Genomic DNA, 26,574 nt, shown 5'->3' with positions numbered 1-26,574 from the left:
ATTTGTATCCAAAATCTGGAAGATTATCAAGCACTGTGAGACTGCAAAGGAAGGAAAAAAAGTAGAACATTTATAATATATATATATATATATATATATATATATATATATATATATATATATATATTATTTTTTATAGATTGATTTTTTTTTTAATAAAATCTGCAAATAGGTGAATCAGCAGGTGTGGGGGTCAACTGTAGTAGATGAAACATGAACTTAATGCCCCCCACCCCAAAAATTCAATAAATAAATGGTTTTATTTTGGGAGGGGGAATTACACCATTTCAATGACTAGTCACAAAATCTACGTACACATCCCATTTTAGGTACCTTGAATCAATCTTCAACAAAATGAAACAGACACTACATATCTTGTAACATCTATAAGCAATTACTTAATTATTACTTAGCATAATAATCCTTTTAGGAGTGCCAATTACTCATCGATTTTCTCTATTCATGGCCAGACAGTTCTAACCTTGCTCTCGCAAGATGAATTCTGACGGCATTTGTGTGTTCACAAACTCCCGAGAATACATCTTGTACCGCTCCCGTTGATTTCCGCCGATTGGACCAATCACAAAGCGACATCGTATTTGGGGGCGGGATATGCAACTGTGACAAAACCAGGAAGCCAGCGCCGACGCTGGGGCAAACAAACCTAACATGGACGCTGCAATTAATTCTGTTCTTGTAGAATTACTCACCATTTCCTTGTTGAATAGTGAGAGACGCTTCGTGCATTTCTAAGCTGGTAAGATGTTCGTGCTTCCCCCACCCCCCATTTCGATGAGAACGAAGACATTTTCATCCGTGGCCGTGATTGGTCAAACGTTCATAATGCCGCATCGTCCAATCGGTTTGAAGTATTGTACAGAATTGTCACGCCGCCACCGGCGTGACGGCCCATGCTTTTGTTTTTGTTATCCATGTTTCCTGTTTTACTTTGAAAACCCTAACTCTCCTCTCACCCCAGGTCACTTACCCTTCCTGCAGCTCACTGATTACCGGTCCACGCCCATGATCACCACCACCTGTTCCCAATCAACCCGGACATAAAAGCCACCTGCATTCTCCCCTCCGTTGCCGAAGTGTCACATCTCAGTGCATGGAAGCGTCCTCACAGCCCTTGTTCCACAGTCCTCGTTCGATGTCTAGCCTTGCTTTGTCTTGCGCCCTTAGTTTGCCCCTTGTTTTCCTCCCTAGCGGAGCGCCTTTAGTTGTCCCTGTTTTTGAGTGCCCTTGTTTTATCTCCAGTTTGGAGCTTTTTCTGTTCTGCCTTTTTTCCCTCCTTGAGAGGTGTTTTTTGTTCCATTGGATTAAAGTTGCAGCCTTGTTGGCCAACTTACACTCTGCGTCTGAGTCCTACCTTCTCGCTCCGTGTCAAGAATGTCCTGTCTTTCCTGAGCAAATCATCGTGGAGCAGTCCCAGATTGATATTGTGGAGAACTCCCTTGAGTGAAGCGCAATATCTATCTGGCTATTGCCAGGTTAGGGCAGAACCATAAAAAATTTTTAAAAAAAAGTGGAGTATGAGTATATGTGTGTACCCCGATATGTGTCCTTAAGTAAACTCAAAATCACACTGACTGCGAAATTGTGGTCAACATCAGTTCCTACGAAAGCGTCGCAAGCCACACCCACCTCACACCCCAGCGGACGGCTCATTTGCAGCTGCCCCCCCCCCCCCCACCCTTCATTCCCTAATCAAGTGCGTCTTTCCATACGGACAGCTTGCGAGCACGCGTTTGCGTGATGCGGCGGTTGCCGTGGCAGCGTTTCATTATGTAAATGACGTCTCCCTGATGAGAAGCAGGCAGGCAGGCAGGCAGCCGTGATGTTCAGCCTTCTCTCGACTCAGTCAAATTGGCTTCGGGGACCAGTGAAGGATCGCTCGCCGCTATATGGAGCCGTCATCAGCACAATACGTTTCGTCTCCGTTTGTTCAAATGTTCCTCAAATAGAAAGCGCTACTGAAAACGTTTTCAGAGGCGCGCATACGTCTGCGTTTTATTGCAGGGGTTGATAACTAATAGCTGCGGGTTCCATATGCTGGGATTCCAATATTCTGCCATTTCATCTTTCATCCTCTCGGAAATTATCACCAGGGCTGCATGAGCCTTCCATCGTCCTTCCTTCCTTCTCATCAGCGCTGAATGGCTTCGCTTTCCCTGCAGAATGGTGCTAATGGCTTTCCACTATACGTCATCATCTGTATTCCACTTCAAGAAGAAGCCAATACAAAAGACATGAATCAACTTTCAGACACATTTGTCGTCAAAATTAGCCGCCGTTCGTACTTGTGTCCTGCCGTCAGTTCCGTTCATCAAAAATGAATAAAACCTTCTCGTGTGTTTCCACAAATGTCAGTAATTGCTTCCAGACGTTGGCCGGACTTTCTGGCATGGCGGACTTCTCGATCCGGAGCGCGTGTCCAGATGACCGTCCTAATGAAGCTGCTGCCTCTTTGAGAGAGCGGCCCGCGGATCGATGCAATCAATAGTATTAACCCCCAGGGAGCGTGGCATCTCTCTCAAGGTTTCGGGGTCACTTAGCACCTTCATTAATTAACAGCTTTTCAAAGTGCTTACTCTTGGTGCAGGTTGTTACAATTTTATTTTTTTAATCCAACAAACTTTGTAGTCTGACCCCTCAAGACACACAAAAGGGACTCAACTATTTGATTTGAGTATATGGTCCTCAGGGTTGGCTTGAGATCATCTTCCCACACTCTCCCACCTGATTATAAGCCACACCCAGTACATTTCTAAAGGAAAAAGCATTTTGTACATACATAAGCTGCATCTGTCATGTGCTGGAGGTTGGATCCCAAAGCGCAGACACAAATAAGATTTTAACTATTTATTCACATCGAGAGGCATGGAACAAACTTGACTAGACGAGAAACAAAGAGTTGCACAGAGGGACAGTGGTAACAGAAGTAGTAATCCGACAAAGACACACACTTCTCAGGAGGCTTATATAGACAACGAATCGATCTGATTGGTTGTGGCTAGACGTGTGGGTAACAGAACTGACATGGAATTATCCAATTGGCTGTTGACCAGGTAAAGGGATTAAATATTCTTGACATCATATAGCCCTTGACATCACATAGCCTAAAACCAGTTCAAACTAGATGCTAGTTACATCAGTTCAAAACAGACACTTGTTACATCAGTACATAACAGACACTTGACCTCACGGTCATGAACCCAACTTAAGAGGTCATGAACTCAAACTTAACCCTGGCGTGACCCCAGACATGACCGCACCTGACTATAAGCCACATGTGCCCACATTGAAACATGAGCTATTTACAAAGAAAGATGGTACACCAAAAGCATTTTCAAAGGTTTAACAATATACCTTAGCTTTTCTTTCCAAACAGTGCCTGTGACGCGGCATTAACACAGCAGTAATACGGTAGTAACTAACAGGGCTGCTTAAAAATAACATACCAGTAAAAGTCACTTAGACTGAGACTTCTTGTATTTTCCATGATGAGGGTCTGTTCGTGCTCATTTTATTCATGCACAAAGCTCGAAGTTGCATTAAACTTGTGTCTTCCTCGACACATATATTCCACCTGTCTCACTCTTACCTTTTGTGCTCAAGCGCCCCTGGCGACCGTTAGAGAAAAAATGCATAAATTAGCCGCATCATTGTATAAGGCGCAGGGTTGAAAGCGGGTGACTATAGTCGCGGCTTATAGTCCGGAAATTATGGTACCCAAATTGGGTCAAAAATGGACCAAACCAACTTTTTGGGTTAAACATTTAACATCAAAAAGTTGGGTCAAAACAACAACAAAGTCAAGTTGTTTTGCACAAAACCTGTACCTAAAGTAACCTAAACAATTTTGGGGTTGTTTTGCAGCTTAATCATTTGACCCAACATTTTGGGTCAAATGAATAACCCAACAAGTTGGGTCAAAGGCGTAAGTCACAAAACAATCTTATGTATGGGAGAAGAGTTCATTCATATATACAATGTTATCTTAATAATTCAATGGGGTTGTGGGAAAACATATTTTGGGTTGACCCAAGGTTTTGAGTTAAATGAATAACCCAAAAAGTCGTGTTAAAAGTGGTTAATTTGACCAAACTTTTTGGATTAAATGAATAACATAAAGTTGGATCAAATGGATAACTAATAAGTTGGGTTGATCCTTTAACACTTAAAAGAACCAACAGTTGGGTTAAAGTTTAAGCCAACTGTTTTTAGAGTGACTTTTTTTTTTTTTTTTTTTTTTTTTTTTTTAAATAAAGAGTTTTCGTATTGTGTGTTTCTTTTTTTTTCCTGTCAGAACAGTTTATTTCATTTTATCTGGCTACCGTGACAAGCAAGAGGCTGTCAGTGTTTATGGTTCTTCATCTCATCCCGTGTAAATCACCAACAGTACTAGTATCAGCCTGCATGAAAGAGAGCCGGTCCTCGTTTGGAATATTCTGGAATACGCATGCTGAGAAGATCTGCCGCTGACCACTTGGTGAACCTTGGCTGCAGAGTTTACGGCCTGAAAGTTAAGGAGCCAGCAATCACTATAACCCACCTTCAACGGAGAAACAATCACTTGTGCTCGTAGCCAGTCGGACTCGTTCCTCCCCAGGCTTGCTCAGTTCCAGCTTGGAACCTCCAGCCTATGTTTATTCGTCCTGGTCCTGCCTTATCGCCTCGCTTTCCTATGCTTGGACTTAATCCCCTTTATAGTTTTCCACCAACTTTAATTAGTTCATGTCCACAGCAACTATTAATCCTGGGTGGGATTTAAAATGTCAAAATGCTGTGAAACCTTTGCAAGCAACATATTGTAAGTGTTGAGACCTCCGCTTGGGCATGGAGAAAAAAAATTTAAAAAAAATTCATCGCTAGCGTCTCCATCACAGATCTCACTCACTTTTAAACGACAATAATTCCACATGACAGCCTTCCGATTGGTCTCAGTTCTGTGGCGGCGGCCTCATTTAGCATTAATAATCAACTCGGGTGACCTCCGCGTGCCCTCGCATCCCACAAAAGCACAACGCAGTCGTGCCAGCTAATCGCTGCGGCGCATGGAAAAAAAAACGCAATACCAAGAAAAATATCAGATGCTGGTTGCGTTACGTTTTGCAAGAAGATTCCCAACTGAGGCAAATGTGATGAAATATTCTTAAGTGGGTTACGTCTATTAAAAATAAACCCGCTCCAGCTCACTTCCAAGAGTGCAGAAGATAGAGAATTTGTTTTTTTTACCTCTGCTAATAGATTTCTGAAAAGAGATTGATGCTGAGATGATGGATAGATAGATTTTGACAAGGTCATTTTGGCCAATGAGAAAGTGGATGCCAAAAACAGACATTTTCTGCTGAAGTCATCTCTTTTTTTCTTTTTTCTTTTTTAAAGTGATATTAAGCCAATAACGTCCTCACATCTCCATTAAAGTGCTGACCGGCGGTTCTAGAGGAACGTGTCATGTTCAGTTGAGCGAACGCGTCATTGTTATATACAAACATCACCACAATTATGAGGATTATATTTCCACGGGATTAAACTCGCGTCGCACCACTTTGTTCATTTCTGAAAGTAACATTTTCCATAATCCCCAAATCCTGAGGTACTAATCCGTTACCTTCTAAAAACAAGGCCATTATTTTTGATGAGATCGCGCATCATCGTTGAAAACAACGCAGTTTGACGATCAACGAGTCAATCAATACTTGACCCTCAACATCGTTAGCAGCGGCGCCAAGTTTGTGACGCGCGATTGCGTCTTCCGCCCGCGTCCGTGCGAGAGAGCGTCGACGCGCGGCCAGATGCGTTCACATTCACAGATTAAAAGCGTCAGCGGCTCCGTGAGTGAAAACAATAGCGGCAGCGAGGCAGCCAACAGGGTCACTCGCGGTACAAGAAACTCGAGCCGGGCCGCAATTGTTTTTGGCCAGTTGCGTGGACGCAACCGGTTCCAGCGGGCGCTGAGCTCCCAAAAGCCGTTCACCTCAGAAGCTCTGTGCAGATTACAGACGCATGTGCTGACTAATGCACTAGAATATTTAAAAATATTCAAGTGTTTACAGGCTTGGAGGGCAAAACACTTCTGGCAGAGGTGACGTAACAACAACAAATACAACTTGCAATACCAAATCTACAAAATGATGCAATTATGAGGCTGGACAAGACTTACAAAATAGAGTGATACCTCGACTTACAAGTGCGCCAATTTAGGAGGTTTTCAAGTTATGATCGATCACTTGGTTGATTTTTGTTTTTTTTACTATTTGTACAGTTTTGTGAGACAACAACAACAACAACAACAACAACAACAATTATTATTATTATTATTGTAATAAACCTTTATGACACCTTAGCACTGATGTGTAAACCTTTTCCTCCGAGAGCCACATACAGAAAAATCAAAGGATACCAGGGCCACTTAAAAACTGCTACCTGAGCAGGTTAAGGTTTTACAAGATTTTGGGGTGGTCGAGACCCTGGAACAGACCCGGAAATATCAGCCCCTGCGCTGAACAGCTGCCAAATCCCAGCTCTACATTCGGAACCAAAACAGGAGCAACCTGTCACAAGCTGACCATTTTTTTAAAGCAGTTACATGATGTGATATTTTCACAATTTGGACCTTGACACAGAGCAGAAATTGAAGGAAACAATTTTACTTAAAAAAAAATAAAATAAATAAAATAAAAATTACAGTTTAGGGTTGTGCAATTAATCAAAATTAAATTACAATTCCAATTATTACATTCCACAATTACAAAATCAGCATAATTGTTAAAAAGAAGCAAACATGGTGAAGCTGCATTTAGCCGTTGTGCTGCACACAAATGGAATAGGCTGCCAACAGAAGTGAAGTCAGCCCCGAGTGTAAATGCTTTGAAATCCAAGTTAAAATTTTTGCTTCCTCACATACCTTTGATTAAGGACTTTTAAATCATGTTTTGTTTCGTTTTTTAACTTCATTACGATAAATGTTTTAAAAGTTTGCCGTCTAATGTTCAATGTATGTTTTTAGTAATTTTTGTAACCTACTTTTGTTTTGTCTTCTTTGCTCTGAATTTTGGTAACTACTGTTGTGTTGTCTTTCCTTGTGCAAAGCACATTGAGTTGCCTTGTTTATGAAATGTGTTATACAAATAAACTTGCCTTGCCTAATGAAAAAAGCTTTTTTTTTTACATTTAAAGAGCACCTGTTATGTGTTAATGTTTTTAATGTTATGAGGACGTCGGTTTAAAAAAAAAAAAAAATGTATCCACTGCCCAGACTCATCCTCCTCCTTTTCTAATCAGTTAATTACTTGCATAATTTAAAATGGGAAAAAAAATGACCAATAGTTTGGCGTGAACAAATATTCTGAATGTCACACGCAAACATTCATTAAATGCTTTTAATGCATGTAGTTATGTTTATTGCTCAAACATCCGGTGCTACCTTTAACTTGAAAATTATTGTGATTAATACATGATTAATGCGATAACTTTTTTGGATTAATTATTTAACGCTTTAACAACACTAGAAGAGAATTGTTTAATTTTAAATATTTAATTTGCTTCTTTCCATATTCAGAAAAGCACTAGAGCAGGGGTGTCAAACATAAGGCCCGCGGGCCGGATCAGGCCCGCAAAAGGGGTTTAATCCGGCCCGCGAGATGATTTTGTAAAGTTACAAAAAAATAAAATAAATAAATAACATTGTAATGTCGGACTAATTAATCAGCCGGCCACAATCAAAATATAGAAAATTTGTAATTTCACAAGCAGTTCTCAGACGAGCAATGCAACGTACGGGGAATTGTCCTGGATGTCATTTTTTTCACACAACTTAAAGTTATGGTTTGTTTAATTGTTATTATTATTTTAAATCATAGACCAACATAAATGTGTTAAATACGACACAAATTCAATTACTGTTAACACAAATCGATATGACAAGGATTAGCGTCCTTATAACGTCATTAAATACGCCAGGCAATGCATTCTGGGAATGCATACAATATATATGCAAAACAGGTCGATTTAACACGTCCGGAACGTATACCGGGAAAGTGTTGCCGTGTTCCATTAGCATTTGTGTTATTCTTCGGAACAACATAATTACACTTGAGTTCTGTAATTTAGGGCTGGTCCACGAAAATCTGCGTATAAATGACGGTAATCGTATATAAGTTATATACCGTTATTTTACCGATGTGGCCCACTTGGTAATATATTTTCTTCCATGCGGCCCATGAGCTAATATGAGTTTGACACCCCTGCTCTAGAGTATATAAAATTTATTAGTAGCAGATGCCATTTTTTTTGGTACATGACGCAGGTCGCTTAAAAATGGACCTGTAGACCACAGACGGCCCCCCGAGCCATAGCTTGAAAAACGCACTGGTCTAAAGTATCTTGGTTGAGTTCTTTTTGTGGAGTTGTCATGTTATCTTAGGGTGACTGGACTCCAAGTTATCCATAGGTGTGAATGTGAACACTTGCTTGTCTATATCGCCGTGCGATTGATTGGCGAGCAGGCCAAGTTGTGCGCAGCTGCTGCTGCCTCTCACCCAAATCAGCTCCAGCTCACTTGTGACCCTAATGACGACCACCGCTATAGAAATTGGATGGATGGGTTCTCCCCCTACATCTGCTCTACCCACTCGGACCTCATCAATAATCATGATTGATTCCTCTACACGGAAAAAATAAAATACTGTCGCTCACATGAAAATTGTGATCTCGAAATATTTGACAGGCAAAAATGATACATTGGCAGAAGAAGAGCGGCGAAGAAATATGTTCGCCACGCAAGAGCTTGACAGCCGCAGCTGTTTGAGAGCAAATCCAATTTAAACTGAAGGAAAGCTACCGCCTTGCCACGCAGGATTTTGACGCCATCGGTGCCGAGATCAAAACAGGACGGATGGCTGCCTTCAGTGGGAGGTACAACTGCATAATTATGATATAGGTGGTAAGGTACATTGATGGTGTGCTAGAGAATCGACTGATAAGTGGCACTTTGCGGACGATTAGCAATTATCAAAACCAAAAAAAGGACGGCCTTTCTTTTGGCAAAAGTGCAAGTATGACATCATGTTATTTAGAACTTTCAAGGTACAATCATTAATGAGGTGTCATTTTTGGTGCTCACTTGATCAAGAGTCAACAAATTTCAGATCAAACAATGAGATGGTGAAGGTTAAACAAAGCTTTCCCATCATTTTGATCCGACAACCGAAATCCAAAATGCACCAATCACGTGTCAACGGCATGGCTCCCAAACCCGAGCTGACACAGGAAGCGAGGACGAACTCCCCCAACACGCGACGGAGACTGGCACATCTCTGATGCGAGGCGAGTCACTTTGCTCCGGGCGCCGACGCCTGATCTGCGTCAGAAGTTACCGGGAGACCATTTTGACAGGGAAAACAACATGTACCGTGGATGCAGTGACAAAATATATGCTGCGTTTGAGTGCCAAATGCAGAACGGGAAATGTCTTAATTCTGGGAAGAAGGTGCTCAAGCCTGCTGGCCCGGTTGTGAAGACTCATGAAGATTTTTAAGATATAGTGGCTGTAAAATGCCTACACACCCCTGTTCAAATGCCAGCTTTATGTAATGTATCCCCCCAAAATGAGACAATTTCAAAATGCTATTAATGTACTGTACAACCTGTAACAAAATCTCCTGAACACATGTAGGAAAATGTCATGGTCCGATAAGATCAAGGATTTACTTTTTAGTCATAATTACAAAATATAAACTAAAATAAACTTTAAAAAAATAAAAAATAAAAAAAAAATAAAAAATAAAAAAAAACACACACACACACACACACCTTATCACCAAAAAAAACTTAAGACTGTTCTGTTAGCACAAAACCTAAAGAAGACCATGCCAGGAAAAGCCTACTAGAATGACTAAAGTTTATATGTGGTTAAAATCCACTTTAAAATGGTGACAGTTTTCAGTCAATTTTAGTCAAGCTAGAATAAGAGATTAATGAACAATGTTAAAAACCAGTGAACCTTAAAGCTCTCCAGCCCCCCCCCCAAAAAAGTCAGGAAAAGCCTAAAGGAACAGCTGAAATTTGAGGTCAAACAGAGGCAACCCCCGCTATTTCACTTATTTCTACTTCCCTTAATGTCGCACACAGTCGGGTTTTAATAAATGAATAAATAAATAAATAGGATTAAAAAAAAAGGGACTACTTGGACCCAATTTTCTCAGTTTTGTACAAAACAATCCAACTCAATCAACATGAAACAAGCCAATGTTTGGGGTTGTTTTGTGCACAACAACCCAGGAATTGGGTCAATTTGACCCAGGTATTGGATTGGGCCATTTTTTGACATAAACGTGGTTCTTTTTGACCCAACTTCCTGCCATTGACACAAAAACCTGCCAATTTAACAGGGGTGTGTTGACTTTTCTGTAATAGTCACTGTACTTCAGTAAAGAGTGTGCATACGTTTGCTACTTCTTGTAGATCATCATTTATTGTCATTATGTAGTGAGGTTATTTGTGTGCCAAATACTCACCCAAATATTATATAACATTATAATCACAAAATGTATAATTGTCATGACTGGGTCATGCCAGGGTTAAGTTTGGGTCATGCAAGGGTTATGTTTGGATCATGACCGTGAGGTCAAGTGTCTGTTTTGAACTGATCTAACCGGCTTCTAGTTTCAACTGGTCTTAAGCTATGTGATGTCAGGAGATTTGTGATATCAAGAATCTTTAATTTCTTTATCTGGTCAACAGCCAATCACATAATTCCATGTCAGTCCTGTTACCCACATGTCTAGCCACAGCCAATCTGATCGATTCACTGTCTATATAAGCCTAACTGAGAAATGTGTATTTTGTCTGATTATTCCTCTGTCCAGCTGGCCACCTGCTCCTCTTTTCCTCAATGCCTTCTAGTTGTTTCTGGTCAAGTCAAGTTAGTTCCACGCCTCTTGATGTTATGCAAATAAACTCTTGTGTCTATGTTTTTGGGATCCAAATCCAGAACATAATAATATATAATATATAACACCCTATAGGTAGCTGAGTGATTAGCACGTCCACCTCCCAGTACTGAGGACGCAAGATCAAGTCCTCCTGGGTGGAGTTTGCATGTTCTCCCCGTGCCTGTGTGGGTCTTCTCCGGGTACAATTGGCTGGCAACCACTTAAGGGTGTATCCCACCTACTGCCCGGAGCCGGCTGGTATAGTCTCCAGCATCCCCGTCAAACTAGTGAGGAAAGAAAATGGATGGATGGATAACACCCTATATAGCCTGGACATAATTTGAATTCCTTTGAATGAATGAATGAATGAATAAATAAATAAATAAATGAAATAATTCCAAATGATTTGATATAAAACTTATAGTACAATAGTTACTGGGCGGCACGGTGGACGAGTGGTTAGCACGTCCGCCTCCCAGTTCTGTGGACTCCGGTTCGATTCCAGGCTCCGGCCTTCCTCGGTGGAGTTTGCATGTTCTCCCCGTGCCTGTGTGGGTCTTCTCCGGGTACTCCGGTCTCCTCCCACATTCCAAAGACATGCATGGCAGGTTGATTGGGCGCTCCGAATTGTCCCTAGGTGTGCGTGTGGATGGTTGTTCATCTCTGTGTGCCCTGCGATTGGCTGGTAACCAGTCCAGGGTGTCCCCTGCCTACTGCCCAGAGCCAGCTGAGATAGGTGCCAGCACCCCCCGCGACCCTTGTGAGGAATAAGCGGTCAAGAAAATGGATGGATGGATGAAAATAGATACTTTGCCTGGTCACAAGTCACATTTATGATGAAGTAATTTAATTACTAACTCAGTTACTTTAAGCAAGTAATGAGCAACTATAATTACTTTTTAAAAGGTAACGTCAACAGACTGCTGCAAAAAACAAAAACAAAAAACAAAAACAAAAAAATGGCAAAAGGTAAGACGTGACTTGTGTCCCGAGTTCTTGCCGTGAAGACAAACGGCACCGCTCTGATGTGAATACTCGCCGTGCAAACAAGACTGGAAGTTTTCCGGCTCAGCAACGAAAGCGCTGCAGAGCCGATGGGGAGTGCGTGCGTGCGTCATGCGTCCGCGCATCACTTTGTCGCCCCGCGTTAGCTTCACAAGGACGGCGAGGAAGCCAACGCGACGTGAATCACGGGTGTTGATATCGGCGACGATCCCTTCGACACGTCCGCCCGCGTCACATGTGGCGGAGGAGGAGGAAGAAGGAAGATGAAAAGTGTAATTGCACATCCACTACAGTAGGTGGCAGTGGCGCTCATTGTCAGTGTGAAAGGAATATTTGCTCATCTGCAGACATTTCACATACAAATGATATAATTTATAAATCACGGTGGCGAGATAAGGGGCGCAAAATATTTTCTCCTTGCTAGGGTGTAACATAAAAAATAGAGAATACAGTCATGTATGCAAAGTTTATGATAAAAAAAAAATTTGAACTGAATTGCAGCAAAAAAGAACACCAATTTTCTAACTTATCTTGAAAAAAAAAACTGGGGAAGAGAGGAGGGGGTTTAAAAAAAAAAAAAAAAAAAAAAGCTAATTTTGGGTGGGGTGGGGGGATGAAAGGTCATGTTTTGATTCAGTGACATCAAATTACCTGAAACTGTTGAAATTACGCATAACACAATTTCAGCAATGAACAACTATCAACACATCTCAAGCTAGGCTAATGCTAACAATGGCACGCGTATGCGTTGAATATGAAACCAAAATGCAAATTATGGTTTAGTAGCCTTCTGTTTTCCATCAATAAAAACTGTCAAAACGGATCCCATCGTTGACATCACACGGCTGTATAGCTCAACTTTATACGGATGATGTCATGATGTCCTTTTTTTAGACCACAAACTGCTCAACATTCTTTTGTTTTTATGCCATGTCTTGTTGTGGATCTCACTGCGTGGGAAAAAAAAAAAAAAAGGTGAAGATGTATTTTGGATAAGCCCGTGCCACGGAAGTTGAGTGAGTCAGCCATTCACGGACGGCGGCCATTGATTTGGAGGGGGAGTTCAAGAGGGAAAGATGCTCTTCAGGTTAATCTCCAAATCAATTTTTGCCGGCACATTTCTCACACTCGCTTGTCAGCACAAAAACAGACGCACGCTTTAAAAAAAGTTGCCTCATTTCAAGTGTCGTGAACTAACCATAAGGCTAATATTACTCTTTAAAAAAAATAAATAAAAAATTGCTCTCGATGGAAGTGCTTATGTATTATGTGCTTTCAAATGTTCTCACACACACACACACACACTAGTGGCGATTGTCAAACAGTTTAGCATAAAGGAGTGTGGCCTCAATCTAGTCCAGTACGTGTCACCAAATATGTCAGTAACAATAAGCCTCACACCTCACCCCACCCCCGCCCCCCACATGTCGACAAATTTGGCAGAACGTCAAACTTGTTTTAAGCTGTTGAGGTTACATTCCAAATGTCCTTTTCCTCAAAAGAACAGTAGTTTGTGTTTACACGCCAATACAAAAATAAACAAAAACAAACCCGTTCGGATAGCAGTCCAAATATTGTGACAGAAGTAGAGCGGGTACGTGTCACACTGTAAGCAAAACGTTTTCCAAAAAAAGCTAAAGCGAATGTTGATTTCCTGTCGGGGTTCATACAAACTCGCAAACGTTTGGCAGCAGTTTTTTTTCTGGTCACAAAACCATTTTGAACAAGAAAATCCATTAAAAAAAAAAAAAAAAAAAAAAAAAAAACTGCTGGCAAACGGTCCAGCAAACGATCGAAACTTTGAACAAACCCCGACGAGAAGTCAACATTTGCTACCTTCGCAAACGTTTGCCCCTTAGTGGGATACGAGCTTAAAGGAAAAGTTTGGATTTTTTGACATGAATCTCAATTTCATCCTCACCTCCATTGGCGTGCGATCATCACTGGCTTACCCCTGACAGCGAGTTCTGGTACGGTTTTGGTCGAGAGGAAAATTAGTCCGGCAAGTTGGCTGGGGTCAAGTAAATAAAGCGTTTTTCTTCTGAAAAACAATTTGTGTTCAAACGAGTGATACATTTGCATCACAAAACTTTGCCCTAAAAAAAAAAAATAAAAAAAAAAATAATCAAATCAGACTCCATTACCGCCGGACACTATTTTTTTGTTCGTTCGTATCACTGCACGTCGCGCTGCAGACAGCCGATAGTCGCGCCTTCCGCCTTCAAAAAGATAAACAACTTGTAGTGTGCATCTATCAGCTGTATGTGGGGCGCCGCGCAGTGATACGAACGAACGAACAGGAAAAATAGTGCCCGGCGGTAATGGCGTCTGACTTTTTTTAGGGCGAAGTTTTGTGACGCAAATGTATCACTCTTTTGAACACAAATTGTTTTCAGAAGAAAAACGCTTTATTTACTTGACCCCAGCCGACTTGCCGGACTAATTTTCCTCTCGACCAAAACCATACCAGAACTCGTGTCACAGAACGCTGTCAGGGGTAAAGTCAGTGCTGATCGCACACACTGGAGGTGAGGATGAAATAGAGATTCATGTCCAAAAAATCCAAACTATCCTTTTAAATGTTTGACTTTGAATCACTTCACATATTGGAAAAATAAAATAAAACACCCCAGGCCAGATTGATACTGAAATGACTTGTAGCATCTATTTCACACTAAACCAATCAGGCGTAATTAATCGATTCAAACTTGCCAGTTCGCATCGAATGAGCAGGAAAACCCGACAACGCGATTGGTCAAGTTGCACTTGCGCTTGCTTGTGTCCGTTGTGTGCATGCACCGGTTTCTCTGGTAACCCCGACTCCGCCGTGTCGCCATGGCGATCAACGGCCACTCCAATTGGGTGCAAAAAAATAAAAGGGTTCAAATGTATGATATATTTTTTTCCCTTCTAGTTGATGAAGACAATTCTACAGGATGTCAGGAGGAGACAATGGACACGTCTCCATCCCATTTTTTCTTTTCCCGTCTCCAATCTACATGCGTGCTATGATTGGCTTGCGGCATTGCAATCACCAAAACAAAAAACAAAAAAAAGCTCATCGTGCACAACAATGTGGGCCTGCGGCGTCCACATGCTGACAACAGCTCACCATCATTGCTTCACAGTGACCCGGTGCACCATGCAAGGGGGGTGATGAATGCAAGGACAACCTTCATTCCTATTTGTTATTATTTGGTTTGTTAATCAAGCATTCAGTGCAAGGCCAAAACGAAAAGCGACTGGCCACTTACCCTTGGAGGCATCCTTGTCTTCTTTAGGCTTGGCCACTTTTCCGCTCATAGATCCCAGTTTGGATGCGTAATTCCCGATTTAGACAAGAATCCTTGTTGATGGTTGACTTGGCATCAATCAAATCCTTCCGCGGGTTTCCCACGTGCTGAGATAAGGGCTCTGTATGGAGAGAGACGGCGGGTGGACAAAGAGTCACCCGGATTGCATTTTCACCCCGTTTTGCTTCTCCACGCGCAAACGGGAGGCATGCGAGGAGACAATGGTTGCCTCTTGCTCGTGCGTGTGTGTGTTTGCGCGTGGAGGGGGGTTCGATCAGTCAAGACAAACTGCTGCGTGGACTACAAATGGCAAACAAGGGTGTCTGCGTGCGTTTCCACGATCCCTACCTTATCTCGTCCTCGCTGCGTGCTACATCAATGCACGTGGACAAAAGCTACCCCACCATCAATGTCGTTCACTTGCATAGACGCGAGAGAAAAAGCACGACGCGCGCGCGCAAAAAAAGAAAAAGGGGGGGCTCCCAAAACGAGAAAAGGGGGGGGGGGGCTTGTGTGTACAAACAAAAAGGTTCGAGTGAGGCCATCCGGTGTGGCTTCTTCTCGGTCTGAATCTTCGAACCGTCTGGCTGTGCTGAGCCTTTTTCCCTTCTTCGCTCGCAATCAACAGGATACGCAACACCAGCGCGCTCCCTACACGTCACGCGCACGACGATTGGCTGACTCCCATCGGTCGCACTACATTTCAAAATAAATAAATTAATTAATTAATAAAGAAAATCGAATTATTATATTATGCCCTCTTTCTGCTGACGTGAATGTGGCAAAGTGAGTTTTTTTTTTTTTTGTTTTTTTTTTTAGGGCTGGTGTCGAGAAGCTGCGTCTGGTCGTGGCCGCGCTCTTTGCGCATTTTCGCTCCCGAGGTGATCACGTGACGGCTTTGATGTGATTGAATGGATGGATGGATGATAGAGAGAGAGAGAGAGAGAGAGAGAGAGAGAGAGAGAGAGAGAGAGAGAGAGAGAGAGACAGACAAGACAGACAGAGATGAAAATGATTGCCATAATCAAAATATTAGGTACACCTGCTGAGGTCCATTGTATCACAAATCCAGCCTAATTCGTCGTTTTATGAATTTTGCTTTATGGTGACGTCATTTTTGTGGTTGTAGTTGACGGTGGTGTGTAGCAGTGCCCAGTGAGAGTTGTTCCTATTATTTCGGTTACCCATAGCAACATGAAAACAGCGAAACGCCCTAGTAACCTACCAATAAGATCCGATATACTAGGCTTTTTTCCATGTATTTTATTATTAATATTGTTATTATTAGTGTTATTATTAGTGTTATTATTATTATTAATGTAAAAGTGTATACACTTGAGATCTCGCCTCCAAAGTCTGTAAGTGCACCTAATGACCTGACCGGTGAATTTCTCATGATGACGTCAAACTCAGAGGTCACGTGCATGATTGATAACAAACACAGAACCGCAGACAAAATACAAGTGCCATGCTTGCGTTTAATGTACGTGTATGAATTCTGCTTTCACGTGATTTTACTCATAATTTAAAAAAAAAAAAAAAACGTTTACACTTTTTGTTGTCAGTTGAACATAAAGTTGGACTTTGATGAGCTGCACGTTCCATCAGTCTTCTTCTCAAATAACATGAAACCACATCCGTGCCAGGTGTGACTGTTGACTAACATGTGTCACACACAAAATCCCAACATAGTCCTGCATGCTTACCTTTAACCCCACAAAATGTGCAGCATCCTTTTCCTCACATTCACAACATGGAACGAGGCGAGTGAAAAATCCAGACTATTTTTTGCACCTCATAAAAGTTGACCACGGTTAATATGAGTCCTCTTTTTTTATTTTCTCTCTCAGGCCATGGCAGGGTTTATTTGTCCTGTCCCGTCTTGGCCTGGAAGGTTTTCCGCACTCAAGCGGCCGCCAAGGAAAAAAAGACCTGCAGCCTTGAGGGTCACATGATCTTTATGCCGGCTATTTTTAGAAGAAACTGGACGCCTTTCAAACTTTTCTCCATGCACGTGCTAATCTCGCTGTGATGTTGAAGACAACTTCCTTGCTCGCTTTCAATTAGTTGCTCTGCTACGTTTAAAAAAAAAATACAAGAAACAATAAGGATGGAGTCATTAAAAAAACATTCTGCATTGCAGAGTTATGTTGTTTTTGTGTGTGTTTTATTACTGGTGACGACATTTGCAAAGTGCCCAAAAAAAAGGTGACAAGTAAGTAATATTTCTCAACTCAACTTTATTTATAAAGCACTTTAAAACAAGCATTGCTGTATACATGTACATGGAACAGAAATCGGTCACTCAGTAAAGAATAAGATAAGGAAAACAAGAACAAAACAAACACTAGAGCTGCGAGCAGCTATAAAGGGCCCTCGCAGCCCGGGCCACGTTGGGGTCCTTGCACGTTGGGGTACTTGCACGTTGGGGTACTGGCACGTTGGGGTACTGGCATATTGGAAGCAAAATTTCTTTGAAAATGGCATAATAAACGTTTACATGGAGAATATTTTTTTTGCCAGTGTCTGTCAAGCTCAACGGATTTTGGTGATTGTTAAGACCTGCAAAAATCAGCGTCCTTATTTATTTTTAGGCAATGAGTTGCCCTGATTGGTATTTTTTTTGTAAAAGTGTATATACACATCATCGCTCGTTGTACTCATTGCACAATGTTTACTTTTATTGTCCAAAGGGGCAATCAAAAATGAATAAAACAAAATGGAAACGTACATACGTTTGGATCGGTGTGAAGCCAGTGAACAATTTGAGTGGTGGAAACTAAAAGAATATTCATAAATGACTTAGTTATCACACTTAGAATGAGTGTACATTTTTTGTACAAAATACCGTATGTGGGGTATTTTTTTAATTTTTTTTTATATAAGCCTCAACGGCTAGGTGGCGCTGTATTTATAACTGAATGTTGTCATAGAGATACCTTCAGGCCTTGATTATAAGCATACATGTCAAGTGTGGGATTTTTTTTGGAGCATGTACCGTGGAGTTATTAAGCATATCCTTCATTCACGATATTGCTTTTAATGTCCATAGAGGCTATCAAAAATAAATAAAAAAATATATATGTTTGGATAAGTCTGATGCCAGTGAACATTTTGAGTGGTGGAAACTAAAAGAATATTCATAAATGACTGAGTTATCACACTTAGAATGAGTTTACATTTTTTGTACAAAATACCGTATGTGGGGTATTTTATTTTCATGCCTCAAGGGCTAGGTGGCGCTGCATATATAACTGAATGTTGTCATAGAGATAACTTCAGGCCTTGACGATAAACATACATGTCAAGTTTGGGATTTTTTGGAGCATGTACCGGGGAGTTATCAAGCATATCCTTTTTCATTGCGAAACACAAATTTTGATGCCACGCCCTCATCATATAGTATTTCGAAAAGTCAAGATTTTCCCCCCTGTCGTTGGCTCAGGTCTTGACATTGTCCAGGTCAAGTCTTAACTCAGTCGGATGAAACGTGGAGAAGAAGTGGGCAAAAGTATGCCCCCTGTAAATGTGCAAAAATCATCAAAAATGGGACATTCAAAAATGCGTAGCTCACTTCCTGTTCATTTTAGCATATGGGTCCAAGAGACTTTTATGTAGGTCTTGGGCTCCCTCATACACCTAAAATTTTTCGTAGATCTTGCTTAAACGTACAACCGGGGCTGCTTCGTTAAAATTTTCTAGGGGTCGCTATTGAGTCATTTTTGTAAAAATAGCACAATCAACATTAAAATATTGCTCATTTTACCAGGCCAGATGTGTGTGCCAAGTTTCATGAGTTTCTGTGCATGTTTAGACCCTCAAAACCGGCGTTGTTTTCTTGGCGAACAGCGCTTAGCCACGCCCACAGCAATTCACGAAAACTCACAAACTTCGTGTTGTGACATCATGAAGGCCGAAACCCTCATCTGAGCAAATCTGAGGTAGGTCCAGTTAACGTGTTTGGACAAAAACGTAGAAGAAAATTCGTAAGAAAAAAAAAATGCCACTAGGTGGCGCTATCAGTAAGATTAAATATAAGTTCGTAGATGTCTTTAGGGCTGGACTCTCATCAAATGTGTGAAATTTTGAGAAGATAGGATCATCTCGGTCAAGTTAATGCAGCTTTTATTGTCACGAAAAATCTTCAGACTTTGCGTCACCGTAGCGGCCACGCCCTTTGGCGAAAAGTTACAATATTCGGTGTGGGGCATGATCAACATCTTAAGGCTTTTCTGACCAATTTTCAACTGGATCCCTTCAACGAGCTCAGCACTGTAGCTAAAAACGTAAAGTATGACATTTATTGTTACCACTAGGTGGCGCTATATGTATAACTGAATTTTATCATATAGATGTTTTCAGGCCGTGACTATTACGTTTTCTGAGAAGTTTGAGATTTTTCGGAGCTTGAACATGGGAGTTATTAAGCATTTGCTCTTTCTGGACAAATGAAATTTTCAAGGCAATATTTGATGCCCCGCCCCCGTCATATAGTATTTCAAAAAGTCAAGGTTTTTTGCCCAGTTGTTGTCTTAGGTCTTGAGATGATAAATGCCAATTTTGAAGTCAACTGGATGAAAAATGTTTGCAAAGGGGGAAAAAGCATGACCACAGTGAATGTGCCAAAATAGGCCAAAATTGGACATTAAAAAATTCATAGCTCATTTCCTGTACATTTTAGCTACATGGTCCCAATAGACTTTTTTGTGCGTCTCGGGGTGCTACACGTGCCTGCCAATTTTCGTTGCTCTAGCTCAAACGTGCCGGGCTTGGTTATTATTTTTCTACGCTAGGGGGCGCTATAGAGTCGCGTTGTTATGACGCCTTCATAATATCAAATTTTTCGCCGGGCCCGAAGAGTGCGCAAAGTTCGGTGAGTTTTCGTGAATGTTTAGGTACCCAAAATCGCGATCGTTTGCGGAGAATAAAGAAGAAGAAGAGGAAGAATAATAATAACTAGAGCTGCGAGCAGCTATAAAGGGCCCTCGCAGCCCGGGCCACGTTGGGGTCCTTGCACGTTGTGGTACTTGCATGTTGGGGTACTGGCACATTGGGGTACTGGCATATTGGAAGCAAAATTTCTTTGAAAATGGCATAATAAACGTTTACATGTAGAATATTTTTTTGCCAGTGTGTGTGTCAAGCTCAACGGGTTTTGGTGATTGTTAAGACCTGCAAAAATCAGCGTCCTTTTTTATTTTTAGGCAATGAGTTGCCCTGATTGGTATTTTTTTGTAAAAGTGTATATACACATCATCGCTCGTTGTACTCATTGCACAATGTTACTTTTATTGTCCAAAGGGGCAATCAAAAATGAATAAAACAAAATGGAAACGTACATACGTTTGGATCGGTGTCAAGACAGTGAACAATTTGAGTGGTGGAAACTAAAAGAATATTCATAAATGACTTAGTTATCACACTTAGAATGAGTGTACATTTTTTGTACAAAATACCGTATGTGGGGTATTTTTATATTTTTTTATATAAGCCTCAAGGGCTAGGTGGCACTGTATTTATAACTGAATGTTGTCATAGAGATACCTTCAGGCCTTGATTATAAGCATACATGTCAAGTGTGGGATTTTTTTTGGAGCATGTACCGTGGAGTTATTAAGCATATCCTTCATTCACGATATTGCTTTTAATGTCCATAGAGGCTATCAAAAATAAATAAAAATATATATATGTTTGGATAAGTCTGATGCCAGTGAACATTTTGAGTGGTGGAAACTAAAAGAATATTCAGAAATGACTTCGTTATCACACTTAGAATGAGTGTACATTTTTTGTACAAAATACCGTATGTGGGGTATTTTTTTTTTAATCCTCAAGGGCTAGGTGGCGCTGCATATATAACTGAATGTTGTCACAGAGATAACTTCAGGCCTTGACGATAAACATACATGTCAAGTTTGGGATTTTTTGGAGCATGTACCGGGGAGTTATCAAGCATATCCTTTTTCATTGCGAAACACTAAATTTGATGCCCCGCCCTCATCATATAGTATTTAGAATAGTCAAAATTTTTCCCCCTGTCGTTGGCTCAGGTCTTGACATGGTCCAGGCCAAGTCTTAACTCAGTCGGATGAAACGTGTAGGAGAAGTGGGCAAAAGTCTGCCCCCTGTGAATGTGCAAAAATCGTAAAAAATGGGACATTCAAAAATTCATAGCTCACTTCCTGTTCATTTTAGCATATGGGTCCAAGAGACTTTTTTGTAGGACTTGGGCTCCCTCATACACCTAAAAATATTCGTCGTTCTTGCTTAAACGTACAACCGGGACTGCTTTGTTAAAAACTTCTAGGGGGCGCTATTGAGTCATTTTTGTAAAAAATAGCACAATCAACAATAAAATATGGCTCATTTTACCAGGCCAGATGTGTGTGCCAAGTTTCATGAGTTTCTGTGCATGTTTAGACCCTCAAAACTGGCGTTGTTTTCTTGGAGAACAGCGCTTAGCCACACCCACAGCAATTCGCGAAAACTCACAAACTTCGTGTTGTGACATCATGAAGGCCGAAACCCTCATCTGAGCAAATATGAGGTAGGTCCAGTTAACGTGTTTGGAGAAAAACGTAGAAGAAAATTCGTAAGAAAAAAAATTGCCACTAGGTGGCGCTATCAGTTAGATGAAATATAAGTCAGTAGATGTCTTTAGGGCTGGACTCTCATCAAATGTGTGAAATTTTGAGAAGATAGGATCATCTCGGTCAAGTTAATGCAGCTTTTATTTTCACGAAAAATCTTCAGACTTTGCGTCACCGTAGAGGCCACGCCCTTTGGCGAAAAGTTACAATATTCGGTGTGGGGCATGATCAACATCTTAAGGCTTTTCTGACCAATTTTCAAATGGATCCCTTCAACAAGCTCAGCACAGTAGCTAAAAACGTAAAGTATGACATTTATTGTAACCACTAGGTGGCGCTATATGTATAACTGAATTTTATCATATAGATGTTTTCAGGCCGTGACTATTACGTTGCCTGAGAAGTTTGAGATTTTTTGGAGCTTGAACATGGGAGTTATTAAACATTTGCTCTTTCTCGACAAATGAAATTTTAAAGGCAATATTTGATGCCCCGCCCCCGTCATATAGTATTTCAAAAAGGCAAGATGTTTTGCCCAGTTGTTCTCTCAGGTCTTGAGATGATAAATGCCAAGTTTGAAGTCAATTGGATGAAAAATGTTTGCAAAGGGGGAAAAAGCATGACCACAGTGAATGTGCCAAAATAGGCCAAAATTGGACATTAAAAAATTCATAGCTCACTTCCTGTACATTTTAGGAAATGGCTTCCACTGACTTTTTTGTGTGTCTCGGAGTGCTACACGTGCCTGCCAATTTTCGTAGCTCTAGCTCAAACGGGCCGGGATTGGTTTTTATTTTTCTACGCTAGGTGGCGCTATAGAGTCGCGTTGTTATGACAACTACATAATATCAAATTTTTCGCCGGGCCCGAAGAGACTGCAAAGTTTGGTGAGTTTTCGTAAATGTTTAGGCCCTCAAAAATGCGATCGTTTACGGAGAAGAAGAAGAAGAAGAATAATAATAATTCCTACAAAAACAAGAGGGACCTCGCAGCGGTCGCTGCTCGGGCCCTAACTAGAGCTGCGAGCAGCTATCAAGGGCCCTCGCAGCCCGGGCCACGTTGGAGTCCTTGCACGTTGGGGTACTTGCACGTTAGGGTACTGGCACGTTGGGGTACTGGCATATTGGAAGCAAAATTTCTTTGAAAATGGCATAATAAACGTTTACATGTAGAATATTTTTTTGCCAGTGTGTGTGTCAAGCTCAACGGGTTTTGGTGATTGTTAAGACCTGCAAAAATCAGCGTCCTTTTTTATTTTTAGGCAATGAGTTGCCCTGATTGGTATTTTTTTGTAAAAGTGTATATACACATCATCGCTCGTTGTACTCATTGCACAATGTTACTTTTATTGTCCAAAGGGGCAATCAAAAATGAATAAAACAAAATGGAAACGTACATACGTTTGGATCGGTGTGAAGCCAGTGAACAATTTGAGTGGTGGAAACTAAAAGAATATTCATAAATGACTTAGTTATCACACTTAGAATGAGTGTACATTTTTTGTACAAAATACCGTATGTGGGGTATTTATTTATTTTTTTTATATAAGCCTCAAGGGCTAGGTGGCGCTGTATTTATAACTGAATGTTGTCATAGAGATACCTTCAGGCCTTGATTATAAGCATACATGTCAAGTGTGGGATTTTTTTTTGGAGCATGTACCGTGGAGTTATTAAGCATATCCTTCATTCACGATATTGCTTTTAATGTCCATAGAGGCTATCAAAAATAAATAAAAATATATATATGTTTGGATAAGTCTGATGCCAGTGAACATTTTGAGTGGTGGAAACTAAAAAAATATTCATAAATGACTTAGTTATCACACTTAGAATGAGTGTACATTTTTTGTACAAAATACCGTATGTGGGGTATTTTTTTTTCATGCCTCAAGGGCTAGGTGGCGCTGCATATATAACTGAATGTTGTCATAGAGATAACTTCAGGCCTTGACGATAAACATATATGTCAAGTTTGGGATTTTTTGGAGCATGTACCGGGGAGTTATCAAGCATATCCTTTTTCATTGTGAAACACAAATTTTGATGCCCCGCCCTCATCATATAGTATTTCGAAAAGTCAAAATTTTTCCCCCTGTCGTTGGCTCAGGTCTTGACATGGTCCAGGCCAAGTCTTAACTCAGTCGGATGAAACGTGTGAGAGAAGTGGGCAAAAGTCTGCCCCCTGTGAATGTGCAAAAATCGTCAAAAATGGGACATTCAAAAATTCGTAGCTCACTTCCTGTTCATTTTAGCATATGGGTACAAGAGACGTTTTTGTAGGTCTTGGGCTCCCTCATACACCTAAAAATATTCGGCGTTTTTGCTTAAACGTACAGCCGGGGCTGCTTCGTTAAAAATTTCGAGGGGGCGCTATTGAGTCATTTTTGTAAAAATAGCACAATCAACAATAAAATATTGCTCATTTTACCAGGCCAGATGTGTGTGCCAAGTTTCAGGAGTTTCTGTGCATGTTTAGACCCTCAAAACTGGCGTTGTTTTCTTGGAGAACAGCGCTTAGCCACGCCTACAGCAATTCGCGAAAACTCACAAACTTCGTGTTGTGACATCATGAAGGCCGAAACCCTCCTCTGAGCAAATATGAGGTAGGTCCAGTTAACGTGTTTGGAGAAAAACGTAGAAGAAAATTCGTAAGAAAAAAAATTGCCACTAGGTGGCGCTATCAGTTAGATGAAATGTAAGTTAGTAGATGTCTTTAGAGCTGGACTCTCATCAAATGTGTGAAATTTTGAGAAGATAGGATCATCTCGGTCAAGTTAATGCAGCTTTTATTTTCACGAAAAATCTTCAGATTTTGCGTCACCGTAGCGGCCACGCCCTTTGATGAAAAGTTACAATATTCGGTGTGGGGCATGATCAACATCTTAAGGCTTTTCTGACCAATTTTCAAATGGATCCCTTCAACAAGCTCAGCACAGTAGCTAAAAACGTAAAGTATGACATTTATTGTAACCACTAGGTGGCGCTATATGTATAACTGAATTTTGTCATATAGATGTTTTCAGGCTGTGACTATTACGTTGCCTGAGAAGTTTGAGATTTTTTGGAGCTTCAACATGGGAGTTATTAAGCATTTGCTCTTTCTGGACAAATGAAATTTTAAAGGCAATATTTGATGCTCCGCCCCCGTCGTATAGTATTTCGAAAAGGCAAGATGTTTTGCCCAGCTGTTCTCTTAGGTCTTGAGATGATAAATGCCAAGTTTGAAGTCAATTGGATGAAAAATGTTTGCAAAGGGGGAAAAAGCATGACCACAGTGAATGTGCCAAAATAGGCCAAAATTGGACATTAAAAAATTCATAGCTCACTTCCTGTACATTTTAGCTACATGGTCCCAATAGACTTTTTTGTGCGTCTCGGGGTGCTACACGTGCCTGCCAATTTTCGTTGCTCTAGCTCAAACGTGTCGGGCTTGGTTTTTATTTTTCTACGCTAGGGGGCGCTATAGAGCCGCGTTGTTATAACGACTTCATAATATCAAATTTTTCGCCGGACCTGAGGAGTGTGCAAAGTTTGGTGAGTTTTCGTGAATATTTAGGTACCCAAAATCGCGATTGTTTGCGGAGAATAAAGAAGAAGAAGAATAATAATAATAATAATAATAATAATAATAATAATAATTTCTACAAAAACAATAGGGACCTCGCAGCGGTCGCTGCTCGGGCCCTAACTAGAGCTGCGAGCAGCTATAAAGGGCCCTCGCAGCCCGGGCCACGTTGGGGTACTTGCACGTTGGGGTACTTGCACGTTGGGGTACTGGCACGTTGGGGTACTGGCAAGTTTAGGTACGGCACATTGGAAGCAGAATTTCTTTGAAAATGGCATGATAAACCTTGACATGTGGATTTTTTTTTTTTTTGTAAAAATACCGTTAAGTTGGTGTATTTTTTTTTATGCCTCTAGGGCTAGGTGGCGCTGTATATATAATGGAATGTTGTCATAGGGATACCTTCAAGCCTTGACTCTAAACATACATGTCAAGTGTGGGATTTTTTTGGAGCATGTACCGTGGAGTTATTAAGCATATCCTTCATTCACGATATTGCTTTTAATGTCCATAGAGGCTATCAAAAATAAATAAAAAAGTACATGTTTGGATAAGTCTAATGCCAGTGAACATTTTGAGTGGTGGAAAGTAAAAGAATATTCATAAATGACTTAGTTATCACACTTAGAATGAGTTTACATTTTTTGTACAAAATACCGTATGTGGGGTATTTTTTTGTTTTGCCTCAAGGGCGAGGTGGCGCTGCATATATAACTGAATGTTGTCATAGAGATACCTTCAGGCCTTGACGATAAACATACATGTCAAGTTTGGGATTTTTTGGAGCATGTATCGGGGAGTTATTAAGCATATCCTTTTTCAGTGCGAAACACAAATTTTGATGCCCCGCGCTCATCATATAGTATTTCCAAAAGTCAAGATTTTTCCGTCTGTTGTTGGCTCAGGTCTTGACATGGTCCAGGTCAAGTCATAAGTCAGTCGGATAAAACATGTAGGAGAAGTGGGCAAAAGTATGCCCCCTGAAAATGTGCAAAAATCGTCAAAAATGGGACATTCAAAAATTCGTACCTCACTTCCTGTTCATTTTAGCATATGGGTCCAAGAGACTTTTTTGTAGGTCTTTGGCTCCCTCATACACGTAAAAATTTTCGTAGATCTTGCTTAAACGTAGAATCGGGGCTGCTTCGTTAAAAATTTCTAGGGGGCGCTATTGAGTCA

General features: G+C 40.9%; 1 protein-coding gene across 2 annotated transcripts in view; it reads right to left on the bottom strand.

Annotated features, from left to right (window-relative positions):
• The window catches only part of fgf13a (fibroblast growth factor 13a), a 120,046-nt gene extending 103,975 nt beyond the window's left edge, over positions 1 to 16,071 (bottom strand). Inside the window, exons 1-2 of one of the 2 annotated variants that reach the window (XM_077531924.1) lie at positions 15,587 to 16,071; positions 15,200 to 15,359 (exon numbers count right to left, since the gene is read on the bottom strand). In XM_077531924.1, the coding sequence (XP_077388050.1) occupies positions 15,200 to 15,248 (49 nt within the window). In that variant the 5' untranslated portion in view covers positions 15,249 to 15,359; positions 15,587 to 16,071. The remainder of the gene's footprint in view (positions 1 to 15,199; positions 15,360 to 15,586) is intronic. The other variant, XM_077531922.1, reaches the window with a different exon arrangement.
• Between the last annotated feature and the right edge of the window lie 10,503 nt (positions 16,072 to 26,574).

This window comes from Festucalex cinctus, chromosome 9 (assembly GCF_051991245.1).
Source record: "Festucalex cinctus isolate MCC-2025b chromosome 9, RoL_Fcin_1.0, whole genome shotgun sequence".
Classification (NCBI taxonomy): Eukaryota; Metazoa; Chordata; class Actinopteri; order Syngnathiformes; family Syngnathidae; genus Festucalex; species Festucalex cinctus.
Note: the sequence above shows the minus strand (reverse complement) of the source record. Positions and strands in the feature narration are given on the sequence as shown.